This window comes from Rhinoraja longicauda, chromosome 9, assembly GCF_053455715.1.
Source record: "Rhinoraja longicauda isolate Sanriku21f chromosome 9, sRhiLon1.1, whole genome shotgun sequence".
Lineage (NCBI taxonomy): Eukaryota > Metazoa > Chordata > Chondrichthyes > Rajiformes > Arhynchobatidae > Rhinoraja > Rhinoraja longicauda.
This window is the reverse complement of record NC_135961.1, coordinates 70441644-70458135: the sequence shown is the minus strand read 5'-3', so window position 1 is coordinate 70458135 and position 16492 is coordinate 70441644. Positions and strand designations below refer to the sequence as shown.

Here is a 16492-nt window from a genome sequence, read left to right as displayed (position 1 = left end):
CATAAGAACCACAAAGTCCCGACTATCAAGAATATTAAAATATTGATGACAAGGAATGGGCCAATGATATTAGGTTGATTAACAGCATGAACAAATTCTGAACTCATTAAAAAGAACACTGATCTATATCCAGGCCATAGACTTAACATTTTAAAATTCAAGTTTATCATTAAGATGAGAACCACACTGCTGAATTGTAGCATGAGATATCTCAGAGCTAAAGCAGCAATAAATTGTTATGTACCCTGTGCCAAATAGCCAGAGAAAGCCATTACTGCAATTAACTATTACATTTCCTAGAGTATCTTCTGTAATTGCATTTAAAAAATACAATTTTGTCTCCTTGCAACACATACTGATTTTTGTTCTGGTAATGTGGGGCACAGCACAATAATATTGCAAGTCAGATCATCGACATATATTCTACTCTCAATAGCAGATCGCTGCATCTGGGCTGCCTTGTATATTAAAACTCCTTACTATAAAATACGTAATACAGCTCGTACTGCTTAACTTTGATTTCAGTACACTGAAAGAAAATATCCCAAATGACCTGTGATTCTTTAACACATTTTAAACAGGTTTAATTTTAACACAAGGGATGGGAGGGTAGAAGATAAAATTCATTGTATTTCTCTCTGCGAAGAATGTGGAATTACTAAATTCAAACAGTAACCTGAAACGATTTACATATTGGTTGTGGCCATTGCTGCCAATGATGGTATTTATTCTTCATCTTTTGGGATCAGTTCTGGGGCAGAGATGTCCTGTACAAAATGGACGGGTTGCACTTGTTCTTATTGTGTTGTATGATACAAAGTTAGTGATGTCCCTTTACCATTTGTAAGAAAATAACTGCAGATGCTGGTACTCTGGAGAAGGGTCTCAACCTGAAACGTCACCCATTCCTTCTCTCCTGAGATGCTGCCTGACCTGCTGAGTTACTCCAGCATTTTGTGAATAAATCCCTTTACCATTTGTTCTCCATGCAAACTCAACAGTACTATTTGGAGAGCTGATACTGTTCTGATAGATTATCTGGTGATTTTGCTCTTTGGGGGATGCAGGTTATGAGCTGTGTAAAAATATTGTGAGACCATGGAAAAAATAATCTCTCGTTTTGCTTCAAGGCGATTCCTAGGGCAGAAAGCACAGGCAGCAGCGACAGACAGGAGTGACAGGTAGCATCGGCAGGTAGCAGCAACAGGCAGGAGTGACAGGTAGCATCGGCAGGCAGGAGCGACAGGTAGCATTGGCAGGTAGCAGCAACAGACAGGAGCGACAGGCAGGAGTGACAGGTAGCATCGGCAGGCAGGAGCGACAGGTAGCATCGGCAGGTAGCAGCAACAGGCAGCAGAACAGGCAGGAGTGACAGATAGCAGTAATTTATGTGCCATCCCATTGGTGCTGTAATTTTGAAAGTGACATAATTCAGTAAATTAGAGATTCATGGCACAGGAACAAAAATTATAGAAGACTTTAACCTACATGTTGGCTGGACAAATCAAGTTTGGTGTGATAACTTGGAAAATGAATTCAAACAATATATTCAAGACACTTTTTTCTTCATGTGGGGAATCAACTGATTTAAATGCAATTTTAGATCTCACTTTACACCAAAGATAAGAGAGGAGCAAGATGGACCACTCCGTTGAAATTGTCTATACTGAAATGTAGTATGCAAAGAAGCGTAACATCCAGCATTTTAGTAAGCAAAACCCCGCCGTTCACTATGTCTCTCGCAGCGTAATCAGTGTTTTGGGGGAACAGTATGTGTGATGATACCATAAAAATGCAGAATATATCTCATCTATCAATTCACAGATTTTTGTTATTTTTTTTAAAAAATGTTTCCGCCTACTAAAATGGCGCCATGACATACTACGGTTTTTAGGGTTTTATCTATGCTTTGCACATTGCAATAAAATTAATTGTCAAGGAGGTTGAGTTTGAAGGTGATAAAGTTCAATGTAAATGTGAAACTAGAGTCTTAAATCTAAACAAAGGAAGCTGTGAAAGTATAAAGGAAAAATTGGCAACAGTTGACTAAGAGTCAAGAATGTTTTATTGTCAAACGTACGGGCAACAAACAATGAAATTCTTACACGCGAACATATCGAGAGGCATGATCATGCTCAACCAATGGTTAGCATTTAAAGAAATCAAATTATTTTATGGCACAAAAACACAAAAGGAAAAGTGATTCATCCATAGTTGACCAGATCAGTCACAGATTGCATTAAATCAAAAGAAGAGCCGTTTGGTGTTGTCAACAATAGCAATTGGCCTGAGTATGGGGAGCAACTCAACTGGGCAGAAGGACCAAAACATTGAAGAAGAGGAAGATGGATATGAAAAAATGAAAATGCTAGTGAGGTTAAATGTGGTCTGTTACATGGGGTCTGTTACATGGGGTCTGTTACATGGGGTTTGGGAGAAGAATTTATCCCAATGTGGTCTGTTACATGGGGTTTGGGAGAAGAATTTATCCCAATGTGGTCTGTTACATGGGGTTTGGGAGAAGAATTTATCATGGGGTAGGAAATAGCAGAGGAATGTAATAACTTTGCATTTTTCATTTGGGAAGAAAACATACTAAAACCTGACTGAATATATTAGAAAATCATGGATATTGTGAAAATTAGAAATTGAAGGAAAACTAAGAACACTTCCTGAGTTTGAAGATTAATAATTGCAAGATTTGATGATCTGTGAGCATGGTTTTGATTGAGATAGATTTGGAAATGGAAGTTGACCAAAGCATTCATTTGGGTACTGTAGATTCTGGTACAAAGTCAGTCATGATCTTAATGAATGATGGAGCAGACACGAAGGATGAGATGACCTACTCCTGCTTTTGTATTCTTTTGTACCAAAAAAAAGTGTTGAAAGGTACATTAATGTTCAATGACTGGGCAGAATGATGATAAAATCTAATCACCGTGATGTGATTGTCAGCATCTTGAGCTTTGTTTATTCTCTACCATATTTGGTCAGAGTTTAATATCTTAAATAAACGATTTTGATATAGGACGAGTGAGGCTGTGTCTAATAATAGTTTTTATTTCAACAGTCAATAACATCTGCAGATATGGACTTTAACCAGCTGGAAGCCTTCTTAACAGCGCAGACCAAGAAACAAAAAGGAATTACACCAGATCAAGCTGTAGTTTTAACCAAATTCTGGAAAAGTCATAAAGTTAAAATCCGTGAATGCCTTATAAATCAGAGCAAGTGGGAAAACTGCTTGAGAAATTTCAGTTGGAGAGTTGACTTGAAGACTCAGTCCAGACACTTGGATCAAATTAACACACCAGTTGCTTTGGTGGAGTTGGAACTTGGAAAGAATGATCAGGTAAGCATGAAACATTGTGGAAGATGTCACAGAGTAAGAGTTAAATAAATCCACCCTACATTACTGGGAATATTTGTTGTAGAAATTACTACTCCACCTCATGTTACATTCACACTTCTGGAAGCCATGAAACATGGGACAGGGAGTTGGGGTAGATTAGATGGGGGTATCGTGGGTGGCAAGTCAAGTTTATTGTCATGCTCACGTACGGTGAGGAACAGGTACAATGAAAACCCTGACTCAAGCAGCATTACAGCACAGAGACTCGGACAACACAAAAACAAGTTACCATGAATCCTAGTTACAATGGATCATGGGGGAGTGGGGGGAGGGAAATGGTGTCCATTATTGCCGAATGTCCACTATAACTGAGTACGGTATTATCATTGTATAAATAGTAGAAATAAACTATTACATTTGCTGGTTGATACTCAAAATGATTCAAGATGCTGGAATAACTCAGCAGGTCTGGAAGGAGAACATGGAGAGGTGCCATGTCAGGTAGAGACCCTTCTTCAGACTCTTGGTCTGGAACTAGCCATGAAGTACAGGTGAGTTGATGGTCCTGTCCTGTTGAGCAAGGTTCAGCGGAAGCCAAGGTTGTGGCCTGCGGTGGGCTGGAGTAGAGGCAGGGGTTGGTGGCGGCACCTGGAATGTGGGTGGCAGGGAAGGTGGCGCGAACCGGGGGTGATGCGGGCAGTTGTCAGTAGGTCCGTCTGCTGTCACCACGCCTGTACTGCACCATAACTAGGTCCGTCTGCTGTCACCATACCTGTACTGCACCATAACTAGGTCCGTCTGCTGTCACCAATACATGTACTGCATCATTACTAGGTCCATCTGCAGTCACCATACCTGTACTGCACCATAACTAGGTCCGTCTGCTGTCACCATACCTGTACTGCATCATTACTAAGTCCGTCTGCTGTCACCATACCTGTACTGCACCATATTACTGTGGGCATAAATTGCACATAAATACTCCGAGACAGTTAAAAGAAAAAAATGCAAAAAACAAACATTAGTGCAAAAATACATGATTAGAAAACAAGTCTACGGTAGTGCAAAAGATAAAAGTTGATATTAGTTTAACATTGTGTGCAATGAGATAGAGTGAAAAGATTTTGTTTGTGTGCTTTCCAAACATATCAAATCATACTATGCATGAGTATAACTTAGCAAAACACAATTGCCACAGATAACACAATGAGGAAAATAGCAGAGAGCAGAATAGAGTTTTACAGCACGGTAGCATTTGAGTTACAGAGAAAAGTCCAAGGAACACAATGAGATAGAAGCAAGGAAATGCAGATGCTGGCTTACAAAATAGACAGTGCTAGAGTAATTCAACAGGTCAGACAGCTTCTCTGGATAACATGGATAGGTGATTTTTCGGGTCAGGACTCTTCTTCAGTGATGAGGGAGTGAGATACTACTGGATGACACCCTAGTTTATGGGAAGACCGTTCAGTAGTCTGGTAGCAACCGTATTTTGTACCCTATACCCTACTACTGTTTGAAGGCATGTGTGTAACTCCCATCAGGGTAATTTTACCTTTACAGTTTCTTAACTCTACCCACAAAGATTCTATGCCTTCTGATCCGATGTCAGCCCTTGCATTTCATTGCCTAGAAGCAGTGTCACTCACCCCCTCTGCCCATCTGTCTGTCGCAATGCCACTCACCCCATCTCTCTGTCGTAGAGTGCCACCCAGCCCGTCTGCCCATCTGTCTGTCATTTCAATAGAATGTGTATCCTTGGATGTTCAGCTCCCAGATTTGATCTTCTTTCAGTCACATCTCTGTGATGCCCACAATGTCGTTCCTACCAATTTCTAACTGTGCTTTTAGCTTATCCACCTTGCTGGTGTTTGTCAGTTACTATTCTAAAATGGGAGACTTCAATGTTCATACTGTTAGGTTGTAAACTATCCATGTGGTATACGAGGTGCTGTTCCTCCAGTTTGCATGTGGCCTCACTCTGCCAATGGAGGAGGCCCAGGGCAGAAAGGTCAGTGGAAATGGGAAGGGTAGATGAAATGGTTAGCAGCTGGGAGATCCAGCAAGCATTGGTGTACCGCACCGAGGTATTTGGCAAAACTGTTGCCGAGCCTATGCTTGGCCTTGTCAATGTAATCCAGGGCACATTGGGGACAAAAAATATAGTGCGGGAGTTTAGTTCAGTTTATTGTCGCATGTACCGAGGTACAGTGAAAAGCTTTGGTTGCGTGCTAAGCTGTCAGCGGAAAGACAATACATTATTACAATCGAGCCATTCACAATGTACAGATACATGATAAAGGGAATAACGTGAATAACATTTAGTGCAAGATATAGTCAGTAAAGTCCGTTCAAAGATAGTCTGAGGATCTCCAATGAGGCAGATAGTAGTTCGAGGCTAGTAGTTCTGAGTTGTGGTACGATGGTTCAGTTACCTGATAACAGCTGGGAGGAAACTGTCCTTGAATCTGGATGGGACTGAAGGCTGATAAATCCCCAGGGCCTGATGGTTTGCATCCCAGGGTACTTAAGGAGGTGGCTCTAGAAATCGTGAACGCATTGGTCATTTTCCAATGTTCCATAGATTCAGGATCAGTTCCTGTGGATTGGAGGGTAGCTAATGTTGTCCCAATTTTTAACAAAGGAGTGACAGAGAAAACTGGAAATTATAGACCAGTTAGTCTGACATCGGTGGTGGGGAAGATGCTGGGGTCAATTATAAAAGACGAAATTGCGGAGCATTTGGATAGCAGTAACAGGATCGTTCCGAGTCAGCATGGATTTACGAAGGGGAAATCATGCTTGACTAATCTTCTGGAATTTTTTGAGGATGTAACTAGGAAAATGGACAGGGGAGAGCCAGTGGATGTGGTGTACCTCGACAAGGTCCCACAGAGGAGATTAGTGGGCAAAGTTAGAGCACATGGTATTGGGGGTAGGGTACTGACATGGATAGAAAATTGGTTGGCAGACAGAAAGCAAAGGGTGGGGATAAATGGGTCCTTTCAGAATGGCAGGTAGTGGGGTACCGCAAGACTCAGTGCTGGAACCGCAGCTATTTACAATATACATTAATGACTTGGACGAAGGGATTAAAAGTAACATTAGCAAATTTGCAGATGATACAAAGATGGGTGGCAGGGTGAACTGTGAGGAAGTTGCTTTGAGATTGTAGGGTGATTTGGACAGGTTGTGTGAGTGGGCGGATACATGGCAGATGCAGTTTAATGTGGATAAATGTGAGGTTATCCACTTTGGAAGTAAGAATAGAAAGGCAGATTATTATCTGAATGGTGTCAAGTTAGGAAGAGGGGATGTTCAACGAGATCTGGGTGTCCTAGTGCATCAGTCACTGAAAGGAAGCATGCAGGTACAGCAGGCAGTGAAGAAAGCCAATGGAATGTTGGCCTTCATAACAAGGGGAGTTGAGTATAGGAGCAAAGAAGTCCTTCTGCAGTTGTAGAGGGTCCTAGTGAGGGGATTCTTGCTATTGATGGCGTGCAGCGTAGGTTCACTAGGTTAATTCCCGGAATGGCGGGACTGTCGTATGTTGAAAGGCTGGAGCAATTAGGCTTGTATACACTGGAATTTAGAAGGATGAGGGGGGATCTTATTGAAACATATAAGATAATTAGGGGATTGGACACATTAGAGGCAGGAAACATGTTCCCAATGTTGGGGGAGTCCAGAACAAGGGGCCACAGTTTAAGAATAAGGGGTAGGCCATTTAGAACGGAGATGAGGAAGAACTTTTTCAGTCAGAGAGTGGTGAAGGTGTGGAATTCTCTGCCTCAGAAGGCAGTGGAGGCCAGTTCGTTGGATGCTTTCAAGAGAGAGCTGGATAGAGCTCTTAAGGATAGCGGAGTGAGGGGGTATGGGGAGAAGGCAGGAACGGGGTACTGATTGAGAGTGATCAGCCATGATCGCATTGAATGGCGGTGCTGGCTCGAAGGGCTGAATGACCTACTCCTACACCTATTGTCTATTGTCTATTGTCTATTGAGACCGCACCTGGAGTACTGTGTGCAGTTTTGGTCTCCAAATTTGAGGAAGGACATTCTTGCTATTGAAGGAGTGCAGCGTAGGTTCACTAGGTTAATTCCCGGAATGGAGGGACTGTCATATGTTGAAAGACTGGAGCGACTGGGCTTGTATACACTGGAATTTAGAAGGATGAGAGGGGATCTTATTGAAACATATAAGTTCATTAAGGGATCGGACACGCTAGAGGCAGGAAACATGTTCCCGATGTTGGGGGAGTCCTGAACCAGGGGCCACAGTTTAAGAATAAGGGTTAGGCCATTTCGAACGGAGATGAGGAAGAACATTTTCACTCAGAGTTGTGAAGCTGTGGAATTCTCTGCCACAGAAGGCAGTGGAGGCCAATTCTCTGGATGTTTTCAAGAGAGAGCCAGATAGAGCTCTCAATGATAGTGGAGGTAGGGAATATGGGGAGAAGACAGGAACGGGGTACTGATTATGCATGATCAGCCATGATCACGGTGAATGGCGGTGCTGGCTTGAAGGGCCGAATGGCCTACTCCTGCACCTATTGTCTATTGTGTGCGTTTTCACACTTCTATATCTTTTGCCCGATGGGAGAGGGGAGAAGAGGGAGTGGCCAGGGTGCGACTCGTCCTTGATTATACTGCAGGCCTTGCAGAAGCAGCGTGAGGTGTAGATGGAGTCAATGGAAGGGAGGTTGGTTTGTGTGATATTCTGGGCTGTGTTCACAATTCTCTGCAATTTCTTGCGGTCTTGGCGGGAGCTGTTCCCAATCTGTGCTGTGATGCATCCTGATAAAATGCTTCCTATGGTGCATCTGTAGAAGTTGGTGAGAGTTGTTTTCGACATGCCTGAAAATCCCAATCTTCAGTAAATCAGCGGGTCAGGCAGCATCTCTGGAGAACCTCGATACATTACATTTTGGGAAAGGAGCTTTTGTCAGACTGATTGCTGTCTGGTGGGGGGGGGGGAGTAGGGGAAAGAGAGGTGGGGGCAGGGCAAAGTGAGCAAAGGGGTTAAGGTAGAAGAGGCACTAATTGTCAAGCCGGAGGTAGGAATATAGATGCAGGGAGGGAGGGGAAGGGTAGAAATGGGTGTGAGTCCAGGTGGTGCACAGGAAAGAGTGGGCGGGGGGCAGAGGGGGAAGAAAGGATCAGATGAGATGGGGGTGTTGTTTGTTTCAATGCTCAGACCATGAGGTTGTAAGCAACCTAAGCAGAATCCAATGTGCTGTTCCTGCAGTTTGCGTGTGGTCTCACTGGCCATCTGGTTGTAGGGGAAAATATATGGAGAGAGGGTGGTTTGGGTGGGAAGGGATGAGTGAACCACGGAATGAAGAAAGCTAATGGCATGTTGGCCTTTATGACAAGAGGAGTTGAGTATAGGAGCAAAGAGGTCCTTCTGAAGTTGCACAGGACCCTAGTGAGACCGCACCTGGAGTACTGTGTGCAGTTTTGGTCTCCAAATTTGAGGAAGGACATTCTTGCTATTGAGGGCGTGCAGCGTCGGATCACTAGGTTAATTCCCGAAATGGCGGGACTGTTGTATGTTGAAAGACTGGAGCGACTAGGCTTGTATACACTGGAATTTAGAAGGACGAGAGGGGATCTTATTGAAACATATAAGATTATTAAGGGATTGGACACGTTAGAGGCAGGAAACATGTTCCCAATGTTGGGGAAGTCCAGAACCAGGGGGCCACAGCTTAAGAATAAGGGGTAGGCCATTTAGAACGGAGACGAGGAAAAACCTTTTCAGTCAGAGAGTTGTAAATCTGTGGAATTATTTGTCTCGGAAGGTAGTGGAGGCCATTTCTCTGGATGCTTTCAAGAGAGAGCTAGATAGAGCTCTTAATGATAGCGGAGTCAGAGAGTATGGGGAGAAGGCAGGAACGGGGTACTGATTGTGAATGATCCGCCATGATCACATTGAATGGCGGTGCTGGCTTGAAGGGCCGAATGGCCTACTCCTGCATCTATTGTCTATTGAGGAGGGAGTGGTTATTACGGAAAGCAGAACGGGGTGGGGAATGGAAGATGCGAGTGGTGGTGGGATCACATTGAAGGTGGCGGAACTATTGGAGAATGATGTGTTGGATGTGGAGGATGTTGGGCAGAAAGATGAGGACCTGATGAACTCTATCCTTCATTCATCTGGGTTGATGGAGGGAGAGCAGATGAGGGTCCTGTTCACAACAGCAGGGGGGAGGAACCACACTTACTGAAGAAAGAGGCATAGAAGCATAGATCATTAGGTGCAAAAGTAGGCCATTCGGCCCTCTGAACCAGTACTGCCATTCAATATGATCATGGCTGATCATCTAAAATCAGTCCCCATTGCTGCTTTTTCCCCATATCCCTTCATTCGTTTAGCCCTAAGAGCTAAATCTAATTCCCTCTTGAAAAGATCCAGTGAATTGGCCTGCACTGCCTTCTGTGGCAGAGAATTCCACAGATTCACAACTCTCTGGGTGAAGACTTTTTTTTCTCATCTCAGTTCTAAATGGTCTACCCCTTATTCTTAAACTGTGACCCATGGTTCTGGACTCCCCCAACATTGGGAACATTTTTCCTGCATCAAACCTGTCCAATGTTTTAAGACTTTTTAATGTTTCTATGATCCCCTCTCAACCTTGTAAATTCCAGTGAATACAAACCCAGTCGATCCATTCTTTCATCATATATCAGTCGCGCAATCCCGGGAATTAACCTAGTGAACCTACGCTGCACTCCCTCAAGAGCAAGAATGTCCTTCCTCAAATTAGGAGACCAAAACTGCACACAATACTCCAGGTGCAGTCTCACTAGGGCCCTGTACAACTGCAGGAGGACCTCCTTGCTCCTAAACTCAAATCCTCTCGCAATGAAAGCCAACATGCCATTAGCTTTCTTCACTGCCTGCTGTACCTGCATGCTTACTTTCAGTGACTGATGTACAAGGACACCCAGATCTTGTTGCACATCCACGTTTCCTAATGTGACACCATTCAGATAATAATCTGCCTTCCTGTTCATTAGGATTGTTCTGTCGTGGAAAGCCTGATCTTGGGAACAGATGTGACAGAGACTGAGAAATTGAAAGTGGGGAAGGTGTTCTTGTAAGAGGCAGGGTGGGAGAAGGTGTGTAGTCAAGGTAACTGTGGTAGTCAGTAGGTTTATGGTAGGTGTCTGTTGATATTCTTTCCCCTGTGATGGGGACAAATTGAGATTAGGGAGAAAAGTGTCAGAGATAGTCCAACTGAATTTGAGGGTGGGTGTAATACAGTGGTAAAGTTGATGGAGCAGGAGGCATCACGATGCAGTCGTCAATATAGTGAAGAAAGAGTTTGGGGATGGAGCCAGTGTACGTTTGAAACAAATTCAAAATTATTGCTTATTGTTAAATGAATTGACAATAATAAGAAAAACCTTCATTATTTCTTGCGGCTAATTTTTATTTGTGCTTTTGAAGACATTTTGATTACTGTCCTTGGTTAGATCTCGTCTAGGCCTAGTCAACCTATATGTTTTGTCAGTGCTTCGCCTATCCTTGCCTATTGATGGGTATTGGCATTTTACTAATTGTACAGTTCATGAGGTCACAGGTGAGTGGAGCAGAATTAGGCCATTCAGCCTATCAAGTCTATCCTGCCATTCAATCATGGCTGTTCTATCCCCCCCTCCTAACCCCATTTTCCTGCCTTCTCCCCATAACCCCTGAGACCAACAATGACTGCTACTGTTATCAGCTTCAAGGTTGCCGGCAATTATGTATTGCAACAATAATGTGCTTTTTTTACACTCATTATGGTTTCTGTTTTACTGTCCTTTATGAAGGTGATTTCCTCCCTTTTGTTGTTAATTCATTATTCTCTCAACACAAAGTAATCCAAACAAACCAGATTTTCCCTTTCATTTATATTTGCTAATCGTACTTTTGTCAATGTGCAAAGAAGGAGCATGTAGGAAGGAACTGCAGGTGCTGGTTTACACCAAAGATAGATACAAAATGCTGCCTAACTCAGACTTGAAGGTTAAATAATTTTGTTCACTCAACAGTGGTAGAGTTTGAGTGATTTCCCATAGAATGTAAAACAAATGCATTTTTTTCCTCAAAACTGGATGTATAAGAAACCAAAATTTCATGTACTTTGCAGGGTTTCAGTAGAAACCACTGAAGACAAACTACATGGAGAAACTCAAGAATAACAGGACACTAGAAAAGTCTTCCCATTAAAATACTTTCTGAAATGGCTTTTGTGCATGTGGATCGAAACTGTTCTGATGACTGAAACAACACTGCCAAGGTTCTGTAGAACACAGTGTTATGTTTACTCCAAACAAGTCGTAGTTTCCTAGTAATTTTGCAGAGGCGGTGTTTCTAACAGGTGAAGATATTTTGAGTGCTAACATTACAATATATTTAATTACCATGATATAATATTTCTGCTTTACATCATGCCTTTCATGTCATCATCTTTTGAAGAGCAAATCATACAATTGTTATTGCACAGTAGGGCGGCTATTTGGCCCATCGATCAATGCCAGCTGCTCCCGAAGCAGTCGCTTCAGGCTCATTAGCGGGAGTATTCGTGGACATCTTTAATCTATCCCTACTCTGTTCTGAGGTACCCACCTGCTTCAAGAAGACCACCATCATCCCAGTGCTGAAGAAAAGCAAGAGCCCATGTCTAAATGACTACTGTCCAGTGGACTTCACACCCACCTAGTTTTGAGAGCTAGTTATGGAACGCATTAAATCCTGTCCACCCAGCAGCCTTGACCCACTGCAGTTCACTGCCGTGGACCATAGCGGGTCCACGGACGATGCCATCACGCTAGTCCTGCACTCATCCCGAGAACCCCTGGAGAAGAGAGACACATACATCCGACTGTTATTCATAAATGACAGCTCTGCCTTTAACACCATTATACCATCCAAGCTTATCACCAAACTCGCGGGACTTGGTGTCAGCACTCATCTCTGCAACTGGAATCTCTACTTCCTGACCAACAGATCAATGTCAGCAAGACAAAGGAGATAGTGATGGGCTTCAGGAAGTGAGGTGGTGCACATACCCCGGTTTGCACTGACGATGCTGAAGTACAGATGGTTGAAAACATCAAATTCATAGGAGTCAATATCACCACCAACTTCTCCTGCACCACCCAGATTGAAGCAACGACCAAGAAAGCACACAAACGCCTCTACTTCCTTAGATGGCTTAGGAAGTTTGGCGTGTTCCCTATAACTCTCACCAACTTCTACAGATGCACCATAGAAAGCATTTTATCAGGATGCATCACAGCTTGGTTTGGCAACAGCTCCATCCAAGACCGCAAGAAAATGTAGCGAATTGCAGACCATCACACAAACCAACCTCCCTTCCATTGACTCCATTTATACCTCACGCTGGCTCGGAAAGGCCAGCAGCATAATCAAGGACCAGTCTCACCCCGGCCACTCCCTCATCTCCCCTCTCCCGTCAGGCAAAAGGTGTAGAAGTGTAAAAATGTAAACCTCCAGATTCAGGGACATTTTCTTCCCAGCTGTTATCAGGCAACCAAATTTACCACAACCAGAGAGCAGTGCTGAACTACTATCTACCTCTTTAGTGACCCTTGGACTATCCTTGATTGGACGTTGCTGGCTTTGCCTTGCACTAAACTTTATTCCCTTATCATGTATCTGTACACTGTAAATGGATGATTGAAATAATGTATTATCTTTCTGCTGACTGATTAACACGCAACATAAACTTTTCACTGCATCAGTGGAGGGAAATGAAGAGTCAATGTTTTGGGTCAGAATCTTTCATCTGACCTAGGTCTCAGGCAGTAAGTAGATTCTAACACCCTCTCCACCCATTTCATGTTGGAACATTCTTAAAATCTGTTTCTTGCATGGCTGCCCCATCTGAACGTGAACTCTTATGGGTGAACTTCATTTTTTAAAATCCAGCACCTCCAGAGAGGGGGAATTAAGAACCCCAGGACATAGGTTTAAGGTGAGAGGGGAATGATTTAATACGAACCTGACGGACAACCTTTTCCACTTGAAGGGTGGTGGGTATATGAGCTGCTGGAAGAGCTAGATGAAGCAAGTACAATAACAGCATTTGAACAGGTATATGGATAGGAAAGGTTTAGAGGAATATGGGCCAGACGCAGGCAGGTGGGACTAGCTTAGATGGAGCATCTTGGACAGGGTTGGGCTGGGCTGGGCTTCTTTCCACGCTGAAAACCTCTGACTCTTCCAGGGCTGTGTTGTCTGGTGCTTACGATGTTTGATCCGGTGAATTGAATGATCGACGAGGAACGCAGGCTGGTGACTGCTTGGCGAGCATTATATGACACTGGTTTTATATTCCTGTAGATTTAAATGTTATTAACTTTAATTTTAAAAGTTTCAGGTTTAAAAAATGATGGAGTTTTGTTTTGTATTTTATTTTTTGACCTTACCAACTGTGCTGATGGATCTTTGACCTGAGGTTAACTCTTTATCACAGATGCTGTCTTGATTACTGAAAATTTTCATCTTTTTCTGTTCTCATCACTCAATTCCAGCATTTGCAATGTTTGCTTGCAATAAAATGATTATCTGCTTATTTTATTGTACTTTATAAAATATTATGCAAAAGTAGAATACAAAAATAATGAAATTATAAAAGTGCATGGGATTAACAGTGACTTGGTCATTAACAGTCACATGGATTCGGAACTGGCTTATTGATAGAAGACAGAGAACTAATTGTAGACTTTCGAAGAGCTCCCCCCCCCCCCCCTCCCCCCACTCACCATCAACAACACCATCATCTCCAGGGACCTTAAAAGGGAGGCCACCTTCGACTCCACATTTTCACCCACATGTTTCGACCGTAATGTTGTATCCTTATTGTTTTGATGTGTTTATGCTTTATTCTTTATTGCTAACTGTATGTTTGTGTTGTCATTTGTGAGCGGAGCACCAAGGCACATTCCTTGTATTTGCACATACTTGGCCAATAAACATACTCATTTATTCATTCATTCATTCAGAGGATTGTGGGGGAAGCACAATATTCAGACTGGAGGTCTGTGACCAGTGGAATTCCACAGGGATGTATGCTGGGACCTCTGCTGTTTGTGATATCCTTAAATGTCTTGGACATAAGCATAGCCGGGTTGGTTAGTGCGTTTACAGATGAGACATGGCTGCAAGAGGACCAAGGCTGGGAGCTGGATATTTAGGGGTATACGACCTATTGAAAAGACAGACAGGTGGGCAGAGGGGGTGGGATCGCACTGTTGGTAAGGAATGATATTCAGTCCCTTGCAAGGGGTGACATAGAATCTGTAGAATCAGTATGGATAGAACTGAGAAATTGTAAGGGTAAAAAGACCCTAATGGGAATTATCTACAGCCCCCCAAACAGTAGCCTCGATATAGGGTGCAAGTTGAATCAAGAGTTAAAATTGGCATGTCGCATAGGTAATGCCACAGTGGTTATGGGAGATTTCAACATGCAGGTAAACTGGCAAAATCAGGTTGGTAATGGACCTAAAGAAAGGGAGTTTGTGGAGTGCCTCCGAGATGGATTCTTAGAACAGCTTGTACTGGAGCCTACCAGGGAGAAGGCAATTCTGGATTTAGTGTTGTATAATGAACCGGATTTGATAAGGGAACTCAAGGTAAAAGAGCCATTAGGAGTAGTGATCATAATATGATGTTTTAATCTACAATTTGAGAGGGAGAAGGGAAAATCGTAAGTGTCAGTATTGCAGTTGAGCAAGGGGGACTATGGAGGCATGAGACAGGAGCTAGCCAGAGTTGACTAGAAAGAGACCCTAGCAGGGAAGACGATGGAACAGCAATGGCAGGTATTTCTGGGAATAACACAGAAGGTGCAGGATCAGTTCATTCCAAGAGGGGAAGAAAGATTCTGAGGGGAGTAAGAGGTGACCGTGGCAGACAAGGGAAGTGAAGGACAGTATAAAAATAAAAGAGAAGAAGTATAACATAGCAAAGATGAGCGGGAAGCCAGAGGATTGGGACTCTTTTAAAGAACAACAGAAGATAACTAAAAAGGCAATACAGGGAGAAAAGATGAGGTACGAAGGTAAGCTAGCCAAGAATATAAAGGAGGATAATAAAAGCTTCTTTAGGCATGAGAAGAGGAACAAAATAGTTAAGGGTCCCTTGTGGGTCCCTTGAAGACAGAAGCAGGTGAATTTATTATGGGAACAAGAAATGGCAGACAAGTTGAAGAGGTACTTTGTTTGTGTCTTCCTTATGAAGACAGATCCAATCTCCCAGATGTTCTAGTGGACAGAGGTCCTAGTGTAACGGAGGATCTGAAGGAAATTCACATTAGGCAGGAATGGTGTTGGGTAGACTGATGAGACTGAAGGCTGATAAATCCCCAGACCCTGATGGTCTGCATCCCAGAGTACTTAAGGAAGTGGCTCTAGAAATCGTGGACGCATTGGTGATCATTTTCCAATGTTCTATCGATTCAGGATCAGTTCCTGTGGATTGGAAGGTAGCTAATGTTATCCCACTTTTTAAGAAAGGAGGGAGAGAGAAAACGGGAGATGATAGACCAGTTAGCCTGACATCAGTGGTGGGAAAGATGGTGGAGTCGATTATAAAAGAAGAAATTGCGGAACATTTGGATAGCGATAATAGGATCGTTCCGAGTCAGCATGGATTTACGAAGGGGAAATCATGCTTGACTAATCTTCTTGAATTTTTTGAGGATGTAACTAGGAAAATGGACAAGGGAGAGCCAGTGGTTGCAGTGTACCTGGACTTTCAGAAAGCCTTTGATAAGGTTCCACATAGGAGATTAATGGGCAAAATTAGAGCACATGGTATTGGGGGTAGGGTACTGACATGGATAGAAAATTGGTTGGCAGACAGGAAACAAAGAATAGGGATTAACGGGTCCCTTTTAGAATGGCAGGCAGTGACTAGTGGGGTACCGCAAGGCTCGGTGCTGGGACCGCAGCTATTTACAATATACATTAATGACCTGGACGAAGGGATTAAAAGTGACATTAGCAAATTTACAGATGATACAAAGCTGGGTTGCAGTGTGAACTGTGAGGAAGATGCTATGAGGTTGCAGGGTGACTTGCACAGGTTGTATGAGTGGACGGATGCATGGCAGAT

General features: G+C 43.2%; 1 protein-coding gene across 2 annotated transcripts in view; it reads left to right on the top strand.

Annotated features, from left to right (window-relative positions):
- Window positions 1-16492, top strand: part of commd1 (copper metabolism (Murr1) domain containing 1) — a 58005-nt gene that overhangs the window by 6634 nt on the left and 34879 nt on the right. For both annotated transcript variants that reach the window (XM_078405710.1, XM_078405709.1), the window contains exon 2: window positions 3074-3355. In XM_078405710.1, coding sequence (XP_078261836.1) covers window positions 3074-3355 — 282 coding nt within the window. The remainder of the gene's footprint in view (window positions 1-3073; window positions 3356-16492) is intronic.